At 44.4% G+C, this 19,005-nt stretch overlaps 1 protein-coding gene across 1 annotated transcript in view; it reads right to left on the bottom strand.

Moving 5' to 3' along the window:
• Nucleotides 1-19,005, bottom strand: part of LARS1 (leucyl-tRNA synthetase 1) — an 88,730-nt gene that overhangs the window by 65,584 nt on the left and 4,141 nt on the right. The window contains exons 2-7 of the mRNA XM_077265832.1: nt 11,853-11,965; nt 6,763-6,850; nt 3,834-3,914; nt 3,615-3,755; nt 3,230-3,391; nt 1,022-1,134 (exon numbers count right to left, since the gene is read on the bottom strand). Of these exons, the coding sequence (XP_077121947.1) occupies nt 1,022-1,134; nt 3,230-3,391; nt 3,615-3,755; nt 3,834-3,914; nt 6,763-6,850; nt 11,853-11,965 (698 nt within the window). The remainder of the gene's footprint in view (nt 1-1,021; nt 1,135-3,229; nt 3,392-3,614; nt 3,756-3,833; nt 3,915-6,762; nt 6,851-11,852; nt 11,966-19,005) is intronic.

Raw genomic sequence — 19,005 nt, 5'->3', positions numbered from 1 at the left:
CCAAAGTAGCCGTTTTCGCCTGTCAATCAGGGCGAACTCTGCTTCAGGAAAATGGCTGCCGCGATCTCCATCTGCGCACGCGTGGCATCCCGCGGCCATTTTCCTGAAGCCCCGGGCAGCAGAGCGCTCGATCTGCGCACGCGCGGCCACAGGAAGATGGCCGCCCCTACCGATCACCAGGGGAATAGCGCAGATCGCGCTCTTTCCCCTCCCCTGTGCAGTGGATTCTGGACTTGGGCATGTGCAAACCACTACGCCACCAACGGAAAACTAAGCAAGATCTGGGGGAAGACACCATGCCCATCTGACCAGACCAGCCTGATTGACAGGCGAAAACGGCTACTTTGGTAACGTATTTTGGCAGCATAGGTGGGGAATCGGGGGTCCACAAAATACACTATTGTAATGCACAGCTCAGGCCCTATTTAACGGTATTTTTATCTCATATGGAAAAAACGGGGTGACAGGTTCCCTTTAAAGCAGTCTCAGTGTCTCCTATGTATTGTATATACAGCAGTCTGTGTGTCTTCTTTGGGAAGTATATACAGCAGTCATTGTGTCTCCTATGTGATTTACTGCTACAAGTTCTTTTCAAAATGTATTGCAAAGAGTTGACTCTGCTCCAGACAGAAGCAAATCTGGAAAAGCACTAGCGAATAGCAACATCAATACCATCTTTATCATGGTAACAAACAGAATCCGTTCCAGCCATAAGATTAGGGTTAATTAAATGTTTGACCAAGTATAGCAGGGTAGTTTTCAAGTTAATAATTTTGTATGGCCCACGAATGATGGTATAAATATGCAAATGGCCCCAGGCAGAAAAAAAAGGTCCCTCCCCCCTGATTTAGATGAAACAGATTCTCAGTCTCAGAGATTTTGCTAACAAATCTAAACAGAACTGGAGCTTTTCATTTCCTACATATACATAGACCCACTTTGGTTTACAAGGGAGCACTACACAATGTGATGTGTGTACTACTGAATTGCAGGAATTCGGGTTGCAGATAATAAGTATTACCGTTTGCCAAATTTGATCTTGTTCCTCTCTCTCAAAGTCAGGAATTGCCATTTTACAAATGAATCGTAATATGGGTTGACATCAGTGGTAATGAAGGAACGACGCCAGTCAACCTAGAAATGAAGGAACAATATGCAGAACGTCAACTGGCAAATTTCTAAACAGGTGCGGGTCCACCATTAATGGTTAACACAATACATGACATTGTGCAGCAGAGAAAGGACAGTGGACATTCGAGAACATCTGTTGGGACAGAGAACATATGTCCCATAAAATGACACTTTCGGGGGTAAACCATGGAATCATATAAATGAAGGTCTTCTGTAAGTAACGCCAACAGCAGAGTAGACAGGTGCGAGGCATTCTCCAGGGACTTGACCAGTGGACAACCAGGATAGCTCACATAATCCGGGCTGCATTCATTTTTTAAATAGAGAAAAATGAATCAAAATATGGCCGTGTAGATTTATAGTAAAAAAAATTTAACCTCTTGCAAACATGGATGCTTGTGCATGTGCAGAAGCTGAGCTTGCTTAATACATGAAGGTGCCAGCTGTGTTATACAGTTGGCACCTACCTGTAGCTGCACTGCAACGTACCTCATAGGTCAAGAAAGGGGTTAAACACCTCAGTGTTTTGGATCGGTGTGTCATCAGCATTTGGTCCGTGTCTCCGTTTTAAAAAAAGTGTTCAAAATCGTATGGAGCCCATATTGGTACAAACAAAACTACAGATTGTCACAAGAAAAAAGGTCCACGCAGCTTAACAGAAAAAGAAAGGTTACGCATCTCGGAATATGGTGACCATTTTTTGTTTTTGTTTTAACTGATTTTTCAGTTTTACAAACCAGTAAATATAAATTTATATAAAGTTTCCCACCACTGCCATTTTACTGATCAACAGAATAAAGTTACCAGCTAGTTTTTGACCACACATTGAACTCCATAATAACAAAACCTGAGAAACAGAGGTCGAATTGGAATTTTTATTCCCCCTATTTTTTTCAGTATATTATATGGTGACATAAATTGTGGTATTCAAAACTATAACTCATCCTGCAAAAAAAGGCCCGATATGGTCAGTAGTTAAAAATGTAACTTCCAAGTTTAAAAACAAAAACTAGGAGTCCGGGAGATAAAAACAAAAGCAAAGAAAGTAAAAAATAACCGTGGCAGCAAGGGGTAAAGATACTACTTCAAGCACTCTCTGATTAGGCCACTGTGAAATGCCCACCAGTTCATGGTTTTTTTATATATACATATATATATATATATATATATATATATATATATATATATATATATATATATATATATATATATATATATATATATATATATATATATATATATATATATATATATATATAAAATTGATCATAAAAAATGATAAATCAGAACCGGTGCACCCCAGCCGCAGGTATCTCGGGTTTACCTTTGTTTGCTTGTTCTGCTCAAACTAAACAGTAACTAAATCTTTAGCAGCTTTTTATATATGTTACAGGCACTTTAATTACCTGCAGAATGGGGGGGATCCCCAAACAATCTATCAAAAGTGCCCAAGAAGTATGCAGCTCCTGAATGAGCGTGTCCACAGAGTATGGACAGAATAGAAAGCACAGGCTGAAAGTTTAATTAAAGAAAAAAAAAAAAATGTGACAAAACCAGCTCACCTACTAGGCATTTGTTGTGGGGAAGCCTGGATAACGTGCAGTCTTCACGTGAGGCAATAGAACAAATAGAGGAGAAAATCCAGCTTCCAAAAATATCAAAATTTATTAAAGATAAAATCCAAGATCCAAAAACATGGTTCACAGGAGAAGAAGTGGCAGCATGCTACATGTTTCGAACAATAAGTTCTTTTTCAAAGCCGCTTTGAAAAAAACTTATTGTTCGAAACATGTAGCATGCTGCCACTTCTTCTCCTGTGAACCATGTTTTTGGATCTTGGATTTTATCTTTAATAAATTTTGATATTTTTGGAAGCTGGATTTTCTCCTCTATTTGTTCCATTGCCTCACGTGAAAGTTTAATTACTCTTTAATCATATGCCAGGCTGAGGAGATAAGATATTATAGCATTCTGGTTCATGAGCCCAAGTCAAAAAAGTTCAGAAGCTCCAATCTAGGCAATCCTGGAGTCTATGTGCAAACTTTCTTTACTTGTAATTTTATATGGCACACATTTACGGCATTGACCATAAGCTTACCTTTAACCCCATACTCTTCAGGTCTTCTATTGTCAAAGGGGGGAAATATCCGAGCCAATGTTCAGCCTCAGAAAAGCTCACGATCTCTTCATCGGACAGCCCGAGAGACTTCATTATTCCCCACTGGTATTTGGATGAACCACTCTTTGCTGCGGCTTTACTCTGCAAATTGGCAAAGATTCATTTTTAGAACGGATATGGCACACATATAGCGATGAGCGAACGTGCTCCGAATAGGTGTTATCTGAGCATGCTCAGGTGCTAACCGAGTGCCTTCGCTGTGCCCAAAATATATGTTCGCCTGCATGTCTGGCAGCTGATCGACACCTATTACACATGCAGAGATAGCCTAACGAACAGACAACCCTCTTCACTCATTCTTTACCTTTTTGCCCTTAGCTTTGTCCTTAATAACAACTTCATCCTCCTTCTTAGATGACGGTTCTTCGTCGTCTTCCTCCTCCTCAGGAAACTGTGGTGGGCAGCCATACAACTCCATTTCTCTCTTCAGCTTATCTGCACATGCCTGCCAGAAGAAACCATGGTACATGGCCATAGCGAGAGCAATAATTCACTGTGTCTCCCCATTCTGACCGATACTCACCTTGATGGGCATGCCGGTACAATGGAGCCCGAATGGGAACAGACAGGTCTTCCCCTTCAGCCTTTGGAAGCCTAAAGAAAACTAAACATACAGGAAGAAATAATAATGATCTGAAGGCTCAGTATGTGTCATGTGACAGATGGAAAACCCGGATTATTGTAATATGTATTAATAATGTAAATGGTTTTAATAACATTTTCTCTCTTCTTTTTCATTTTAAAGAGGTTATTCAAAAATTAGATGAAATTTGTAAAAAGCCAATTATTTTAAACACTAGGGACTAGTGGTGGGATGGCTTTCATGTTTTTTTTATCAAAACAATGTTAATTAAGTGCCCTATGTTATTTCCATGCACTACTGACAATTATTTACTGGCTGCAGGATATTTGCTCAGTGTGCTTTTATCTTTTTGTCGGTTTAGTGGCCAGTGTGAACATGCGCCTACACCTTACCTGCACACCAACTTATATTCCAGTCCTTTTCTTTCAGGTTTACAATGGGAGTTCTGCAGTTAACAAGTTATGTGGAAACTTCCCTTAAAGGGCATCTGTCACCAGGTTCCTGCTTCCCAGAATGAGGGCAGTATACAATAGGGACTGAGACCATGATTCCAGCAATGTGTCACTTACTGGGCTGCTTAATGTAGGTAGATTTGATATTAACAATGTTTTATTTGCCAGTATTCTCAATGATTAGCTCAATCCTGCCATGCCTGGGTCATTGATTGCCAACACTGTGCTTAAAGGGGTATTTTCATCTCCAAGATCCTATACCAATATGTAGTAGGTGTAATAATAATAATAATAATAATAATATTAGCAAATACCTCAAATTAAAAATGTAGTGTAGTTCTTCTGATTCACTACGTCTCTTTCCTCACATGCAGGACCTTAGGTATCCATGGTTACAAGCACTAGCAACTAGCTAAGTAACTGTCACTATATCAGTGGTCATAACCATGGATACCTTAAAGTCCTGCAATGCCTGCAGATGAGGAAAGAGACATAGCGCATCAAAAAAACTATACTAAATTTCTAATTGGAGCTAATTGCTAGTACTATTATTATTACACCTAATACATAATGGGATAGGATCTTGAAGATGGAAATACCCCCGTTAAATCGAAAGCTGCTAGTCTATGGTGGGCGGTGGTGATACCCAGATGTCACAAATATCACATCACTGAGAGGACTGGCAGAGTTGCAGCACAAAAACAGCAAGCAGCCCAATAAGTGACACATTGCTGGAATCGGAATCTCCGCCCCTATTTCATGTGGCTCTCAATCTGCAGCATAAACTTGATGGCAGATTCTCTTTATCATTGCGTTTCTATGTAAATTGCAAAAAAGTTGTACTTTCTAGACAAGTCATAGTTGTCTTAAAAATTATGGGGGAAAATCCATTTTTAATATGCAGAAAAAGTTGCAACTTGAGCAAAATTTGACATTAAACATGAGACAGTTGACCTACCACGATAGAATAATTTGGGCTTAATTTATCATTGTGGTGCAACATTTGATAACTATGATATAACCACCAAAAGTCTCAGTATAAACTACCGTGGCACTTCAACAATTAGATTAATCAAGAAGTGGACTTATATTACTTTAGCCGCAACAAAGAGAACCATGTAACAATCAATTTATTATATAATAAATCTTTATTAATTTTTAAAAAAAATCACAAAAAGCAACCATATCAAAAGAACAGAGTGTTCCCAGAGGGACAGTTGATAATGACTCCGCATAAAACCACAGATTGTTTACGGTCAAATAGAGCAGTGTAGTCCATCAAGAAATATAAAGCCACTGACTAGAAGTATGTATTCAATAGTGTATGCAGTAAAAACTACCCAATGATATAATATCTAAATAGATGGCAGATGTTCAGTAACGCAGCTCATGAAAGAGCTTGCCTGCATCATACAAACACCATTGACAATCAAACACCAGCCACCAGCATAAATATCCAAAGCATGGAAAGTCCAGTATATACCTGTAAGGACTATCTCACCGCCGACCGAGTGGTGCAGAGTAAAGATCAACGCGTCCTCCCTCGTGCGCCCCGACGCGCGTTTCGCCCAGAGCTTCTTCCAGGGGCGTGTTCAATTGAGGAGAGGATGGCCTCTTATATGGCTAATAGCCAGTGGGAAGAAGTTACGTAAGTGGGGGAGATGGATATTGCCGCGTAACCGGCATCGCTGCATGTTATCCACCTGCGTTCCAGCGAGCGCTTGCTCAGTAGCAACTTTTCATGTGGGAGCGAGACAGAAGCAGCATGCGCCATTAGATCCGATTAACACAGCAAGTACCCACCCCCTATTGACGTCATATCCTTGCAGTTGCTAGGATGCAGCGACACTCGGTCGGCGGTGAGATAGTCCTTACAGGTATATACTGGACTTTCCATGCTTGGATATTTATGCTGGTGGCTGGTGTTTGATTGTCAATGGTGTTTGTATGATGCAGGCAAGCTCTTTCATGAGCTGCGTTACTGAACATCTGCCATCTATTTAGATATTATATCATTGGGTAGTTTTTACTGTATACACTGTTGAATACATACTTCTAGTCAGTGGCTTTATATTTCTTGATGGACTACACTGCTCTATTTGACCGTAAACAATCTGTGGTTTTATGCGGAGTCATTATCAACTGTCCCTCTCGGAACACTCTGTTCTTTTGATATGGTTGCTTTTTGTGATTTTTTTAAAAAATTAATAAAGATTTATTATATAATAAATTGATTGTTACATGGTTCTCTTAGTTGCGGCTAAAGTAATATAAGTCCGCTTCTTGATTAATTTGATAACTATGGACTGGAAGCGTTAAAGTGAGTACACAAAAAATTGGTGGCAATATGGGCGAGCAACACGAGAAAGCCACATACGGGAAGACAAACATAACGAGGTAGCTCCTAAATATCTCACCTCGCACTTAGACAGGGAGAAGGTGTGGCCCAGGTGAAGACGTCCATTCATGTAAGGATAAGGAAAGGTCACCAGGTACTTGTCTTTGCTGTGATAGAAGGAACATAATCATTAGAATGAAGGAGAAGCTCATTCTACACGTCAGAAAGCTGAGGCTGTCCTTTCACATACATGTCCGTGCCCTGGTGGCGGGGGCCGTACAGAACGGCATTCAATTCCCACCAAGGACAACATCTGCAAGGAGTTTGTATGTTCTCCCCGTATTTGCGTGGGTTTCCTCCAGGTTCTCCTACACTCCAAACACATACTGGTAGGAAATTTAGATTGTGAGCCCCATATTTTGGCAAATTTTGATAAGTAGTTACTCTTGAATGTTTCTAGCAGATAAAATCAGATAAATCCCATAGCTATGGATCAATGATCTGCTTGTGAAAGGAGCATCTGGTAAAGAAATGTTTGAGGACATGTCAACAACATTGGGAGATCAATGTCCATCCTCTTCAACCATTAAAAACTGGGGTGCTGATTTTAAACATGGAAGAGAAGAGGTTACGGATGAGAGGAGGGAGGAAGATCTAAGGAGTAGAAACATTCTGATTCTCATCATATGGAGAAGTTCTTGACTCCATTTTCTGGGACAAATTTGGCATAATTTTTGCAAGTTACTTGACGTATCTCTAGAAACAAAATTTTGGAATTCTGCAAACATGAAGAGGAAAACAACAGTGATTGATGCTATGCAGTTGTGGTTTGTAGAACAGGATAACTTTTTGATTATTTCATTTAATATACAGACTGTAAAGGAGATTATGCTGAATAAAATAGTATTACTTCAAAAACAGGTTTTTTTTAAGGCTAGGCCAACTATACTGTATATAAATAGACCCTCGTACAGCTGGATGCGCCATTAACAAAAGATAAAAAAAAAAACATTTTTGGTACTCACCATAAAATCTTTTTTGGAGCCTTCATTGTTGGACACAGGTAAGGATGGATGTATGCTGCTGTCATTAGGAGGCGGACACTAGGCAAAAATAGAGTTCGTTCCTCCTCAGCAGGGTATATCCAACGACTGGCACAAAGCTCGTCAGTTAGTAAAAAAATCAGTAGGAGAAGCAACAACAAATAACTATTTAAAAGGCCCAACTGAAGAACTCGGGCCCAACAGAGGCACAAAACAAGAGTGGGTGCTGTGTCCCCAATGAAGGTTCCAAGAAAGAAATCTTTCCTTATCACTTCATTGGGACACAGGTAACCATGGGACGTCCTAAAGCAGTCTCAAGGGAGGGAACAGAAAGAACATGCTCAAATAAGGTTGGACGACGACAACCGTCACTTGCAACACCTTTTTACCTAGGCCGGCATCAGCTGAGGCGTAGGTATGCACCCTATAGAATCTTGTGAATGTATGAAGGGAAGATCAGATGGCCTTGCACATCTGGGTTGCAGAAGCCTGGTGGCGAACGGCCCAGGAGGCTCACACCATCCAGGGTTGTGTGAATCCTCAATTCTGGAGTGGGTGATCTATCCTTAACTCAATAAGCCTCCAACAGACCCAAGCGGATCCAGTGATCGATAGTAGACTTGAAGGCAGGGAGTCCCTTACGATGACCCTCGGAAATGACAAACAAGGCATCGGAAAGTCTAAAAGATGCTGTTCTTGACAGAGAATTAAGGCTCTAACTAGGTCCAGAATGTATAGAGACCCTTGAAGAGGATGGACAGGAGATGGGCAGAAGGAAGGACGGACAATGTCCTCACTGATATGGAATGGGGAAACAACCTTGGGAAGAAATGAGGGAACCAGTTGTAGGACCGCCATGTTTTGGTAGAGCACGAGAAAAGGCAAGTGGCACGAGGAGAGAGATGTGAGGATGCAATGTCCTGGATGGGTTCAAAGGGAGGTCCCTGAAAGATGCTCAGAGTTAAAGGGAATCTGTCACCCCCTGGACGCTCTTAAGCTATTACTATGGGCATACAGGTAATAGAATGCTTAATAGTTGCGGTCTAGTTGAAATGTAGTAGTGGACAAATAGAGTTTTAATATTTTATGTTAATGATTTCTTCCAGGCTCCGGGACGTGAAGTGTCTGGTTGAAATCCCTGCCTCCTGACTTCATTATAAAACCACCCCCCTCCCATGAACATCACACTATCCAGTGACATGCAGTTGTGGTACCGTAATCCCATGCCTGCGCCCTGCACTCAAGCTGTTCTGGGTACCTTAGCCTTCCGTCTATAGGCAGTGTATTCATCCTGCTTCTGCGCAGGGAAGTCACTGCGTAGGAGGCTTAGGCTGGGGAAGAGAGGTACTCTTACCACTGATGGTGTCCGAGATGAGCTGATCCAGCTTAGATCCCAAGAGTCTTATTTCCTTGAAGGGAAGATTGTTAAGGGACTTTTGGGATGGTGGGTCCATATTCTAGGCCTTGAGCCAGAGTATCTAGCGTATGGATACAATATTGCTAGTTACACGGGAGAACAGCTGTCAGTGTCAAGAGACACGGCAAGAAAATATTTTCCTGCATGGGCAATCTGGTCCACACGATTAGCCAGCTCTTCCGGTAAGGCCGCTGATAAGATGCACTGCCAAAGTAATTTTGCCCGGCCAAAAAACGACTTTTGTACCCATGTGGAAGCAAAAGGTGGGAGAGAGAGAGGCATTAGCAGCCTCAAAGGCGGAACTGGCTAGGACTTCGATCTGTCTGTCAATGGAATCCTTGAGAGAGGAACCATCAGGGAGTGACATCAAGGTGTTGGCGGACAGGCGTGAGACTGGCGGATCCAAGGCCGGGAATACTGCCCATTTGCTGAGACGATCAGGCCAGAAAAGGTTTAAGATACCCTCCTTTTTCCACCTGGGAAGCTCTTTTCCAGGTGCTCCCACTGTTTGGTAAAGATTCCCTCAAATGTCTTGTGGTTGGAAAACACCCGGGGTTGGGTGCTTCGACTTTTTGAATGAGACGGAGTGATCAGGAAAAGGATATTTCTCGTCCTTAAAGGGACTCTGTCACCTGAATTTGGAGGGAACAATTTTCAGCCATAGGGGCGGGGTTTTCGGGTGTTTGATTCACCCTTTCCTTACCCGCTGGCTGCATGCTGGCTGCAATATTGGATTGAAGTTCATTCTCTGTCCTCCGTAGTACATGCCTGCACAAGGCAATCTTGCCTTACGCAGGCGTGTACTATGGAGGACAGAGAATGAACTTCAATCCAATATTGCAGCCAGCATGCAGCCAGCGGGTAAGGAAAGGGTGAATCAAACACCCGAAAACCCCACCCCTATGGCTGAAAATTGTTCCCTCCAAATTCAGGTGACAGAGTCCCTTTAATATTGAGGGTCTGGTTGACGTCAGAGATGAAGCTGTCGACCATATCCTGGAGTTTAGAAGTTTGGTCCATGTCAGGATCTGATACTGACTCAGAAGCAAGATCAGACCCAGGGGCCACCTCAGGAAAGGAGGAGTGGGATACCAAGGGCATCCTGGAGTATGTGGAAGTAGAAGGGAAGACAAAGAGCAAGAATGTGCCCATTTCTTGGAACTTATCTTTGATCTGCCATGTTGAGGGTGGTGTGTGGGTGCCTGCGATTCGTCCTGAAAAACTATCAAAGCACTTGTGGTGGCTGAAAGGTTAGGTAAATGCTCTAGGACCTGTACCAGGGATTGAGACACCTTGCTTAGGTCAGTTACCGAAAAATAGCAACAGCCCTCTCTGGAGGAGGGGGTGTGCTCTCATCCCGGTAGGCAGCAAGCTCCTGTGAGGCTTGCATGGTGAAAGGGCTGCAATTTAGGCAGATAGCTGAGGCACAACTTGTGGGTAACTTTTTTTTGCACAGGGCACAATGAATGATAGTAGAGTAGGGATGGGAGCGAGACTCCCTGGGTCTGTGTATATGTAGAGACCTGAGGCTGAGGGCTGTGCTTAGGAGGAAAAAACACCCTGGTTAGAGCCTACCCGATCCTGGATGCACAATCTCCATCTGAGCAGGTCTGTGCGCTTGTTGGGAAGAAAGCAGGTCCTGCAAGAACGTCGCTGTGGAGTCACTGCTGGAGCTGCAATACCGCCGGAGGAAGAGTGAAGAAGAAGAAGAAAGGGGCTTAGACCAGGCTCACTGTGAGGAGAAAAACAAGTGCTCCTACAGGAGGGAAAGCGCAAGTGTGAGCCCTCGACCACCGATTGGCTGGCGTGCACAAGGAGAGGCGTGTACAGAGGAAGTGGAGGCTTTAGAAGGCCAGGAAGTAAATTTTGCTCTACACGTAGGGAAAAAAACGCTTGCTGGAAAGGAGATGGGAGCTGAGCCTTCCACTTTTCTTAGTGATACCCCTCTGCCTCGAAGAGGAACTGTGGAGAAAGGGAGGAACACTACTTGTCCTGTTTAAGTCCAGATTCATTCTTCCTTCTTCCCAATCCACAGGACGGCATAAGGAGCCCCAAGGTGAGAAAGGGGTCACTGGAAAAGGCGTCCTCTTTTTCATACCGTCGTAGTCCCAGGCGGTGCAGAAGACGGTGTCGACCCTGAGGAGGGGGAAGACCACTGAGGATTGACCACTGTCAACCTACCGGCACAGCTCTGAAGAGAGGGCTGGGCTGGGGAAATGGCAACCTAAGACACGGCGAAGTGTCAGGGAGTAAGGTTCTTCCCTGCCGACCAGAGAGGGTACAATGTGGACAGCACCACACTGTTCTTTCAATCGCTTATTTTGGGAAAAGAGGGCGAGGCGTTACACCCTCTTACCCTGAAGAGAAGAATCTGAAAAACAAAGGGATAGGATTAACAAAAACACATCAAGGAGACATAAGGAAAAAAAGAAGAGATCTGGAATCCGACCATGTCTGCCTCCGACTGACACTAAGCTAAAACTGACTAATTTTGTGCCGGTCGGTGGGTGTACGCTGCTGAGGAGGAGCTAACTCTTTTTTTTGCCCAGTGTCAGCTTCCTACCAACAGCAGCATACACCCATGGTTACCTGTTACCATTGTAGCTACCTGTATTTTCTATTAACAAAATCAATCCTTTGTGCCGCACGAGTTGTCATTAGGAAGATACAAGAGGTGCCCTTTCCACTAATACACTAGATGGAACTTACCTGTTCTGATTGTCAGAAGCATTGACTTCAAAAACCTTCTGACTCTCCCATTGTACCTGAATATCCTTTTCAATTTTCTTAAGGAAGTCAACCTTCGCCGTTCCCTTTCGTTCCTTTTAAAGCAACAGATAAAAGTGGGAGGGCATTAGAAATCACAAAACGTTACAACAATAGAGCAGAATCTCACATGAAAGAGCAATAGCACCAATGACCCAAATGCTGCACAAGCTACACTCACCCATGAGGAGTGAGATGGGACAAGTATAGGCGCCATTACGTGGTGCCGGGCGATCTTGGATGAGTACAAGCCCACTGAATGAGATTCAGGACACAGTACTGCGATAACACTGCATTTATACACTAGTCCTAATTGCCGCAATGTAGAAACCTTAATGCTGAGCATTAACGGTAAAGGTCACTGCAAATCTGCAAATGGCACTGTGTATACAACGGGCAACATGAGAAAGGTCTTCTAAGGAAGTCTGCGTACTAGAATCTAGAAATCTAAGAAGCATGATCATAACGTAAATATAACAACTTAATAAAGTGTGATCAACATCAAAGCCTTCCAAAAGTTAGGAAACTTAATGGAGTTGTCCACTCAATGGAGGGACCCGTAGAAAATAAAAGCAGCAGCGCCATTTTAGTGATGGTGGATGCAGCTGTTCCCGGCAGGAGACGTGACCGCAGTGGCCAATACTATTGAACTGAACGTTGATCACGCCGAAGAAGCTCTATTAGCACCTGAGCATGCTAGGATAACACCTTACCAAAGCACGCTCGCTCATCACTACTAATAATCCATGACTTCTCCACGTCATAGTAAATACATCCTAGGGAGAGTGCTGGTGTATGAGCGGGCACAAGAGCTGAGCCTGCATGATATACAGCAAGTGCTGGTTGAGTTACAGTGCCAAAAATGACTCTAAGGCAGACTTGGACAAAGTGCAGCACGTGCATCACATCTGGCCCTCTAGCTCCTTCCAATCGAGCCCATGGTCCAAGACAGCCGAGAGGCTGAAACCAGTAGTACACAGGCCACACACCATGCCCTCTGTGCCTGGACACCGTCGTCTGCTGTCACCGCTATCCACATCTTCGAGATGCGCATAGCAGTGAATACACTGGTGGAGGACGGAGCCACCAGCTACTTCCATCTTTTATTAATCAGCTTGGAAGACAGCAGAGGCAATGACATCACTTCATCACGCTGCTGAGACTCATTGCACAGGAGATAAGAGCAGAATGCCAGGGAAACAGGTGTGAGGCGAGTATGTGATTTTTTCTCTTCTTTCTTGTTCACATGTACATAGGAGGCTATGTGAGGGCTTACGCTGTATATAATGGAGGCTCACACTGTATATAGGAGGCTCATACTGAATATAAGGGGCTATGTGGGGGCTCATTCTGCATATTGGAGACTACTTGGGGGCTCATACTGTATACAGGAGGCTACTTGGGGGCTCATACTGTATGACAGACTGTGGTGGATCACGCTGTATATATACACGTTGTTCCAAATTATTATGCAAATAATATTTCCTCATATTTTCTCTAAATTACCTATCTGAATTGCAGTCATTGTTATTTTCCAGTCATCTACTATTCTAGTATAATTGCAGTGTTTTGGAACAAACTGCCTATGAAAACAGTATCTTTTTAAAAAAAATAAACACTCAAAATGCATGTTCCAAATTATTATGCACAGCAGAGTTTTCAACCTTTTTTTTTTTTTATTTTGAACAAAAAAATGGTCAATTGTGAAGTTATAAGCATTATCAGCTTATTACAAAATGAAATCAAACAGTTTTCAAGTGAAAACTTTATTCTAGGTGATGTTACATTTGCACCTAGGACCCCTTGTTCGAAAGAAGCTTCTGAACTCTCTCGCCCATTGAATTTGTCAGTTTTTGGATGGTTTCTGCTTCAATTGTTTTGCATGTGGACAGAATACCCTCCCAGAGCTGTTGCTTAGATGGGAACTGCCTCCCGCCATCATAGACACTCCTTTTGATGATGCTCCAGAGGTTCTCAATGGGGTTGAGGTCAGGGGAAGATGGTGGCCACACCATAAGTTTGTCCTCTTTTATGCCCATAGCAGCCAGAGATGCAGATGTGTTTTTTGCAGCATGAGACGGTGCATTATCATGCCTGAAAATGATGTTGCTGCGGAAAGCACGGTTTTTCCTCTTGAACCATGGCAGGAAGTGTTGTTTTAGAAACTCCACATAGATTATGGAGTTCATCTTTACCCCTTCAGGGAACATAAAGGGGCCGACAATCTCTCTCCCCATGATTCCAGCCCAAAACATTACTCCACCTCCTCCTTGTTGGCGCCTAAGGCTACGTTCACATTTGCGGTCGGCGCCGCAGCGTCGGGCGCCGCAGCATCGCCGCATGCGTCATGCGCCCCTATATTTAACATGGGGGCGCATGGACATGCGTCACACTTGCGTTTTGCGCCGCATGCGTCCCTGCGGCGCACGCGTCCAGGCGCAGAGGACGCAGCAAGTTGCATTTTTGCTGCGTCCAAAATCAATGAAAAAAAGGACGCATGCGGCGCAAAACGCAGCGTTGTGCATGCGTTTTGCTGCGTTTTTGTTTGCGTTGTGCGTTGCGGCGCCGACGCTGCGGCGCACAACGCAAATGTGAACGTAGCCTTAGCCGTGTTTTCATGGGGTGTCCATCAACCAGCCATCCTCCACTCCATCCATCTGGACCATCGAGCGTTGCACGGCACTCGTCGGTGAACAAAATAGTTTGGAAGTCAGTCTTCATGTATCGTTTGGCCCACCGGAGCCTTTCTGCTTGTGTGCAGTGGATAGAGGTGGTCGACAGGATGGCTTACACACAGCTGCAAACCTCTGAAGGACCCTGCATCTTGTTGTTCTGGGGACGTTGGAGGCACCAGCAGCTTCAAAAACTTGTCTGCAGCTATGACAAGGCATTTTTGCAGCTGCTCTTTTAACCTTACGCAATTGCCTGTTGGAAAGAGTCCTTAATTTTTCCTTATCAGCACGCACACGTGTGTGCTGGGAATCAGCTACATACTTCTTGATTGTGCGATGATCACGATGAAGTGTCTTGGCAATGTTGATTGTAGTCATGCCTTGACCTAAATACTCCACAATTTGTTGCTTCTCAGCAGCCGACACATCTTTTTTCTTTCCCATTTTGGCCAAAAATGTAGGCTGCTTAATAATGTGGAACAGCCTGTAGTCTTGCCTTTATTTGGACACACCTGCCAAACTAATGTGCACAGGTATCTGCAATTGCTTTCAGTGATATAAAGAGCCCTGACACACATCACCATCAATGAGTTTTAAAAAAATTCGAACCTTATCACTCCTAAACTCTTTGTGCATAATTATTTGGAACACAGTGTATACAGGGTATGTGGGGATCATGCTGTACAAATGCTTCTCACAACATTATATCATCAAAAAGTTAATTTATTTCAGTTCTTCAATACAAAAAGTGAAAATCATTATATAGAGTAATTACAGAGTGATCCATTTCAGGTGTTTATTTATGTTAATGTTGATGATTATGGCTTACAGCCAATGAAAACCCAAAAGTAATTATCTCAGGGGAGGATGTGGGGCATCATGTAGTATATAAGGAGGCTGTGTCGGGGCTCATGCTGTATATATGGGGAAGCTGTGTCAGGGCTTATGCTGTATATATATAGAGGCTGTGTCGGGGCTCATGCTGTATATATAGGGAGGCTGTGTCGGGTCTCATGCTGTATACAGGGAGGCTGTGTGGGGCTCATCAGTATATGGGGAGGCTGTGTGGGGCTCATGCAGTGTATATAGGGAGGCTGTGTGAGGCTCATGCTCTATATAGGGAGGCTGTGTGGGGGCTCATGCTGTATATAGGGAGGCTGTGTGGGGCTCATGCTGTATATATGGAGGCTGTGTGAGGCTCAGTGTATATAAGGAGGCTGTGTGGGGCACATGCTGTGTATATGGAGGCTGTGTGGGGCTCTTGCTGTATATAGGGAGGCTGTGTGGGGCTCATGCTGTATATAGGGAGGCTGTGTGGGGCTCATGCTGTATATAGGGAGGCTGTGTGGGGGCTCATGCTGTATATAGGGAGGCTGTGTGGGGCTCATGCTGTATATAGGGAGGCTGTGTGGGGCTTATGCTGTATATAGGGAGGCTGTGTGGGGCTCATGATGTATATAGGGAGGCTGTGTGGGGCTCATGCTGTATATAGGGAGGCTGTGTGGGGCTCATGCAGTGTATATAGGGAGGATGTGTGGGGCTCATGCTGTATATAGGGAGGCTGTGTGGGGCTCATGCTGTATATAGGGAGGCTGTGTGGGGCTCATGCTGTATATAGGGAGGCTGTGTCGGGGCTCATGCTGTATATATGGGGAAGCTGTGTCAGGGCTTATGCTGTATATATATGGAGGCTGTGTCGGGGCTCATGCTGTATATATAGGGAGGCTGTGTCGGGTCTCATCAGTATATGGGGAGGCTGTGTGGGGCTCATGCAGTGTATATAGGGAGGCTGTGTGAGGCTCATGCTCTATATAAGGAGGCTGTGTGGGGCTTATGATGTATATATGGAGGCTGTGTGGGGGCTCATGCTGTATATAGGGAGGCTGTGTGGGGCTCATGCTGTATATATGGAGGCTGTGTGAGGCTCAGTGTATATAAGGAGGCTGTGTGGGGCACATGCTGTGTATATGGAGGCTGTGTGGGGCTCTTGCTGTATATAGGGAGGCTGTGTGGGGCTCATGCTGTATATAGGGAGGCTGTGTGGGGCTCATGCTGTATATAGGGAGGCTGTGTGGGGCTCATGCTGTATATAGGAAGGCTGTGTGGGGCTCATGCTGTATATAGGGAGGCTGTGTGGGGCTTATGCTGTATATAGGGAGGCTGTGTGGGGCTCATGCTGTATATAGGGAGGCTGTGTGGGGCTCATGCTGTATATAGGGAGGCTGTGTGGGGCTTATGCTGTATATAGGGAGGCTGTGTGGGGCTCATGCTGTATATAGGGAGGCTGTGTGGGGCTCATGCTGTATATAGGGAGGCTGTGTGGGGCTCATGCTGTATATAGGGAGGCTGTGTGGGGCTCATGCTGTATATAGGAAGGCTGTGTGGGGCTCATGCTGTATATAGGGAGGCTGTGTGGGGCTTATGCTGTATATAGGGAGGCTGTGTGGGGCTCATGCTGTATATAGGGAGGCTGTGTGGGGCTCATGCTGTATATAGGGAGGCTGTGTGGGGCTTATGCTGTATATAGGGAGGCTGTGTGGGGCTCATGCTGTATATAGGGAGGCTGTGTGGGGCTCATGCTGTATATAGGGAGGCTGTGTGGGGCTCATGCTGTATATAGGGAGGCTGTGTGGGGCTTATGCTGTATATAGGGAGGCTGTGTGGGGCTTATGCTGTATATAGGGAGGCTGTGTGGGGCTACGTGGGCTGTGTTATACACTACATGGGCTGTGTTATATACTGTGTGCGTGGGCTGTTATATACTACGTGAGCTGTGTTATATGCTACATGGGCTGTTATAAACTAAGTGGCTGTGTTATATGCTATGTGGGCTGTTATACACTCCGTGGGCTGTGCTATATACTACGTGGGCTGTGTTATATACTACATGGCTGTGCTATATACTGCGTGGGCTGTTATATACTACGTGGGCTGTGCTATATACTCCATGGGCTGTGCTATATACTCCGTGGGCTGTGCTATATACTACGTGGGCTGTGCTATATACTACGTGGGCTGTGCTATATACTACGTGGGCTGTGCTATATACTACGTGGGCTGTTATATACACTACGTGGCCGGCCGTGAACAATCAGTGACAGGCGCAGTCCGGCTTTGAACCACGCTTCGCTAATTGGTCGCGGCCGGCCGAATCCTGTGTATAAATTGCATTATTCTGAAATCTTCATAAATAAACTACATACATATTCTAGAATACCCGATAAGTTACAATCGGGCTACCATCTAGTGCAGTATATATGGAGGCTGTGTGGGGCTCAGTGTATATAGGGAGGCTGTGTGGGGCTCATGCTGTATATATGGAGGCTGTGTGAGGCTCAGTGTATATATGGAGGCTGTGTGGGGCACATGCTGTATATATGGAGGCTGTGTGAGGCTCAGTGTATATATGGAGCCTGTGTGGGGCACATGCTGTATATATGGAGGCTGTGTGAGACTCAGTGTATATATGGAGGCTGTGTGGGGCACATGCTGTATATATGGAGGCTGTGTGAGGCTCAGTGTATATATGGAGGCTGTGTCGGGGCTCATGCTATATATACGGAGGCTGTGTGGGGGCTTGTGCTTTATATAGGAAGGCTGTGTGGGGCTCATGCTGTATATAGGGAGGCTGTGTGAGGCTCATGCTCTACATAGGGAGGCTGTGCGGGGCTCATGTTGTATATAGGGAGGCTGTGTGGGGCTCATGCTGTATATAGGGAGGCTGTGCGGGGCTCATGTTGTATATAGGGAGGCTGTGTGGGGCTTATGCTGTATATAGGGAGGCTGTGTGGGGCTCATGCTGTATATAGGGAGGCTGTGTGGGGCACATTCTGTATATAGGGAGGCTGTGTGGGGCTCATGCTGTATATAGGGAGGCTGTGTGGGGCACATTCTGTATATAGGGAGGCTGTGTGGGGCTCATGCTGTATATAACGAGGTTGTGTGAGGCTCATGCTGTATATAGGGGGGATGTCTGCATACTTAATTCTGTTCAATATTAACTGATAAAATAAAATATAAAATAATACAGTTGTAATTAATATCTACTATATAATTGTCTAAGGGTCACTTCCGTCTGTCTGTCCTTCTGTCTGTCTTTCTGTCTGTCTAGCAGGTAGGAGTATTTAAAACCAGAAAATGATAAGAGTGCCCATACTTATGCACCTGTCAAATTTTGTTTGAATGCAGATTGCACATTTTCTGTTAGTACAATAAACCTCATTTCAAGGCAGAAACATTACTGTGTCCAACAGTTATTAGATATATGAAACTGAAATAGCTGTTGCAAAAAAAACAATTTTTATAAAACATTAAGCTTAAGATTAATAGGGGTGCCCAAACTTTTTCATAGAACTGTATACTGCGTGGGCCGTGTTATATACTGCGTTGGCTGCTATATACTGCATGGGCTGTGTTATATACTG

Source organism: Ranitomeya variabilis, chromosome 5, assembly GCF_051348905.1.
Source record: "Ranitomeya variabilis isolate aRanVar5 chromosome 5, aRanVar5.hap1, whole genome shotgun sequence".
NCBI classification, from domain to species: Eukaryota; Metazoa; Chordata; class Amphibia; order Anura; family Dendrobatidae; genus Ranitomeya; species Ranitomeya variabilis.
The sequence above is the reverse complement of the archived record's forward strand: the minus strand, read 5'-3'. Positions and strand labels throughout refer to the sequence as shown.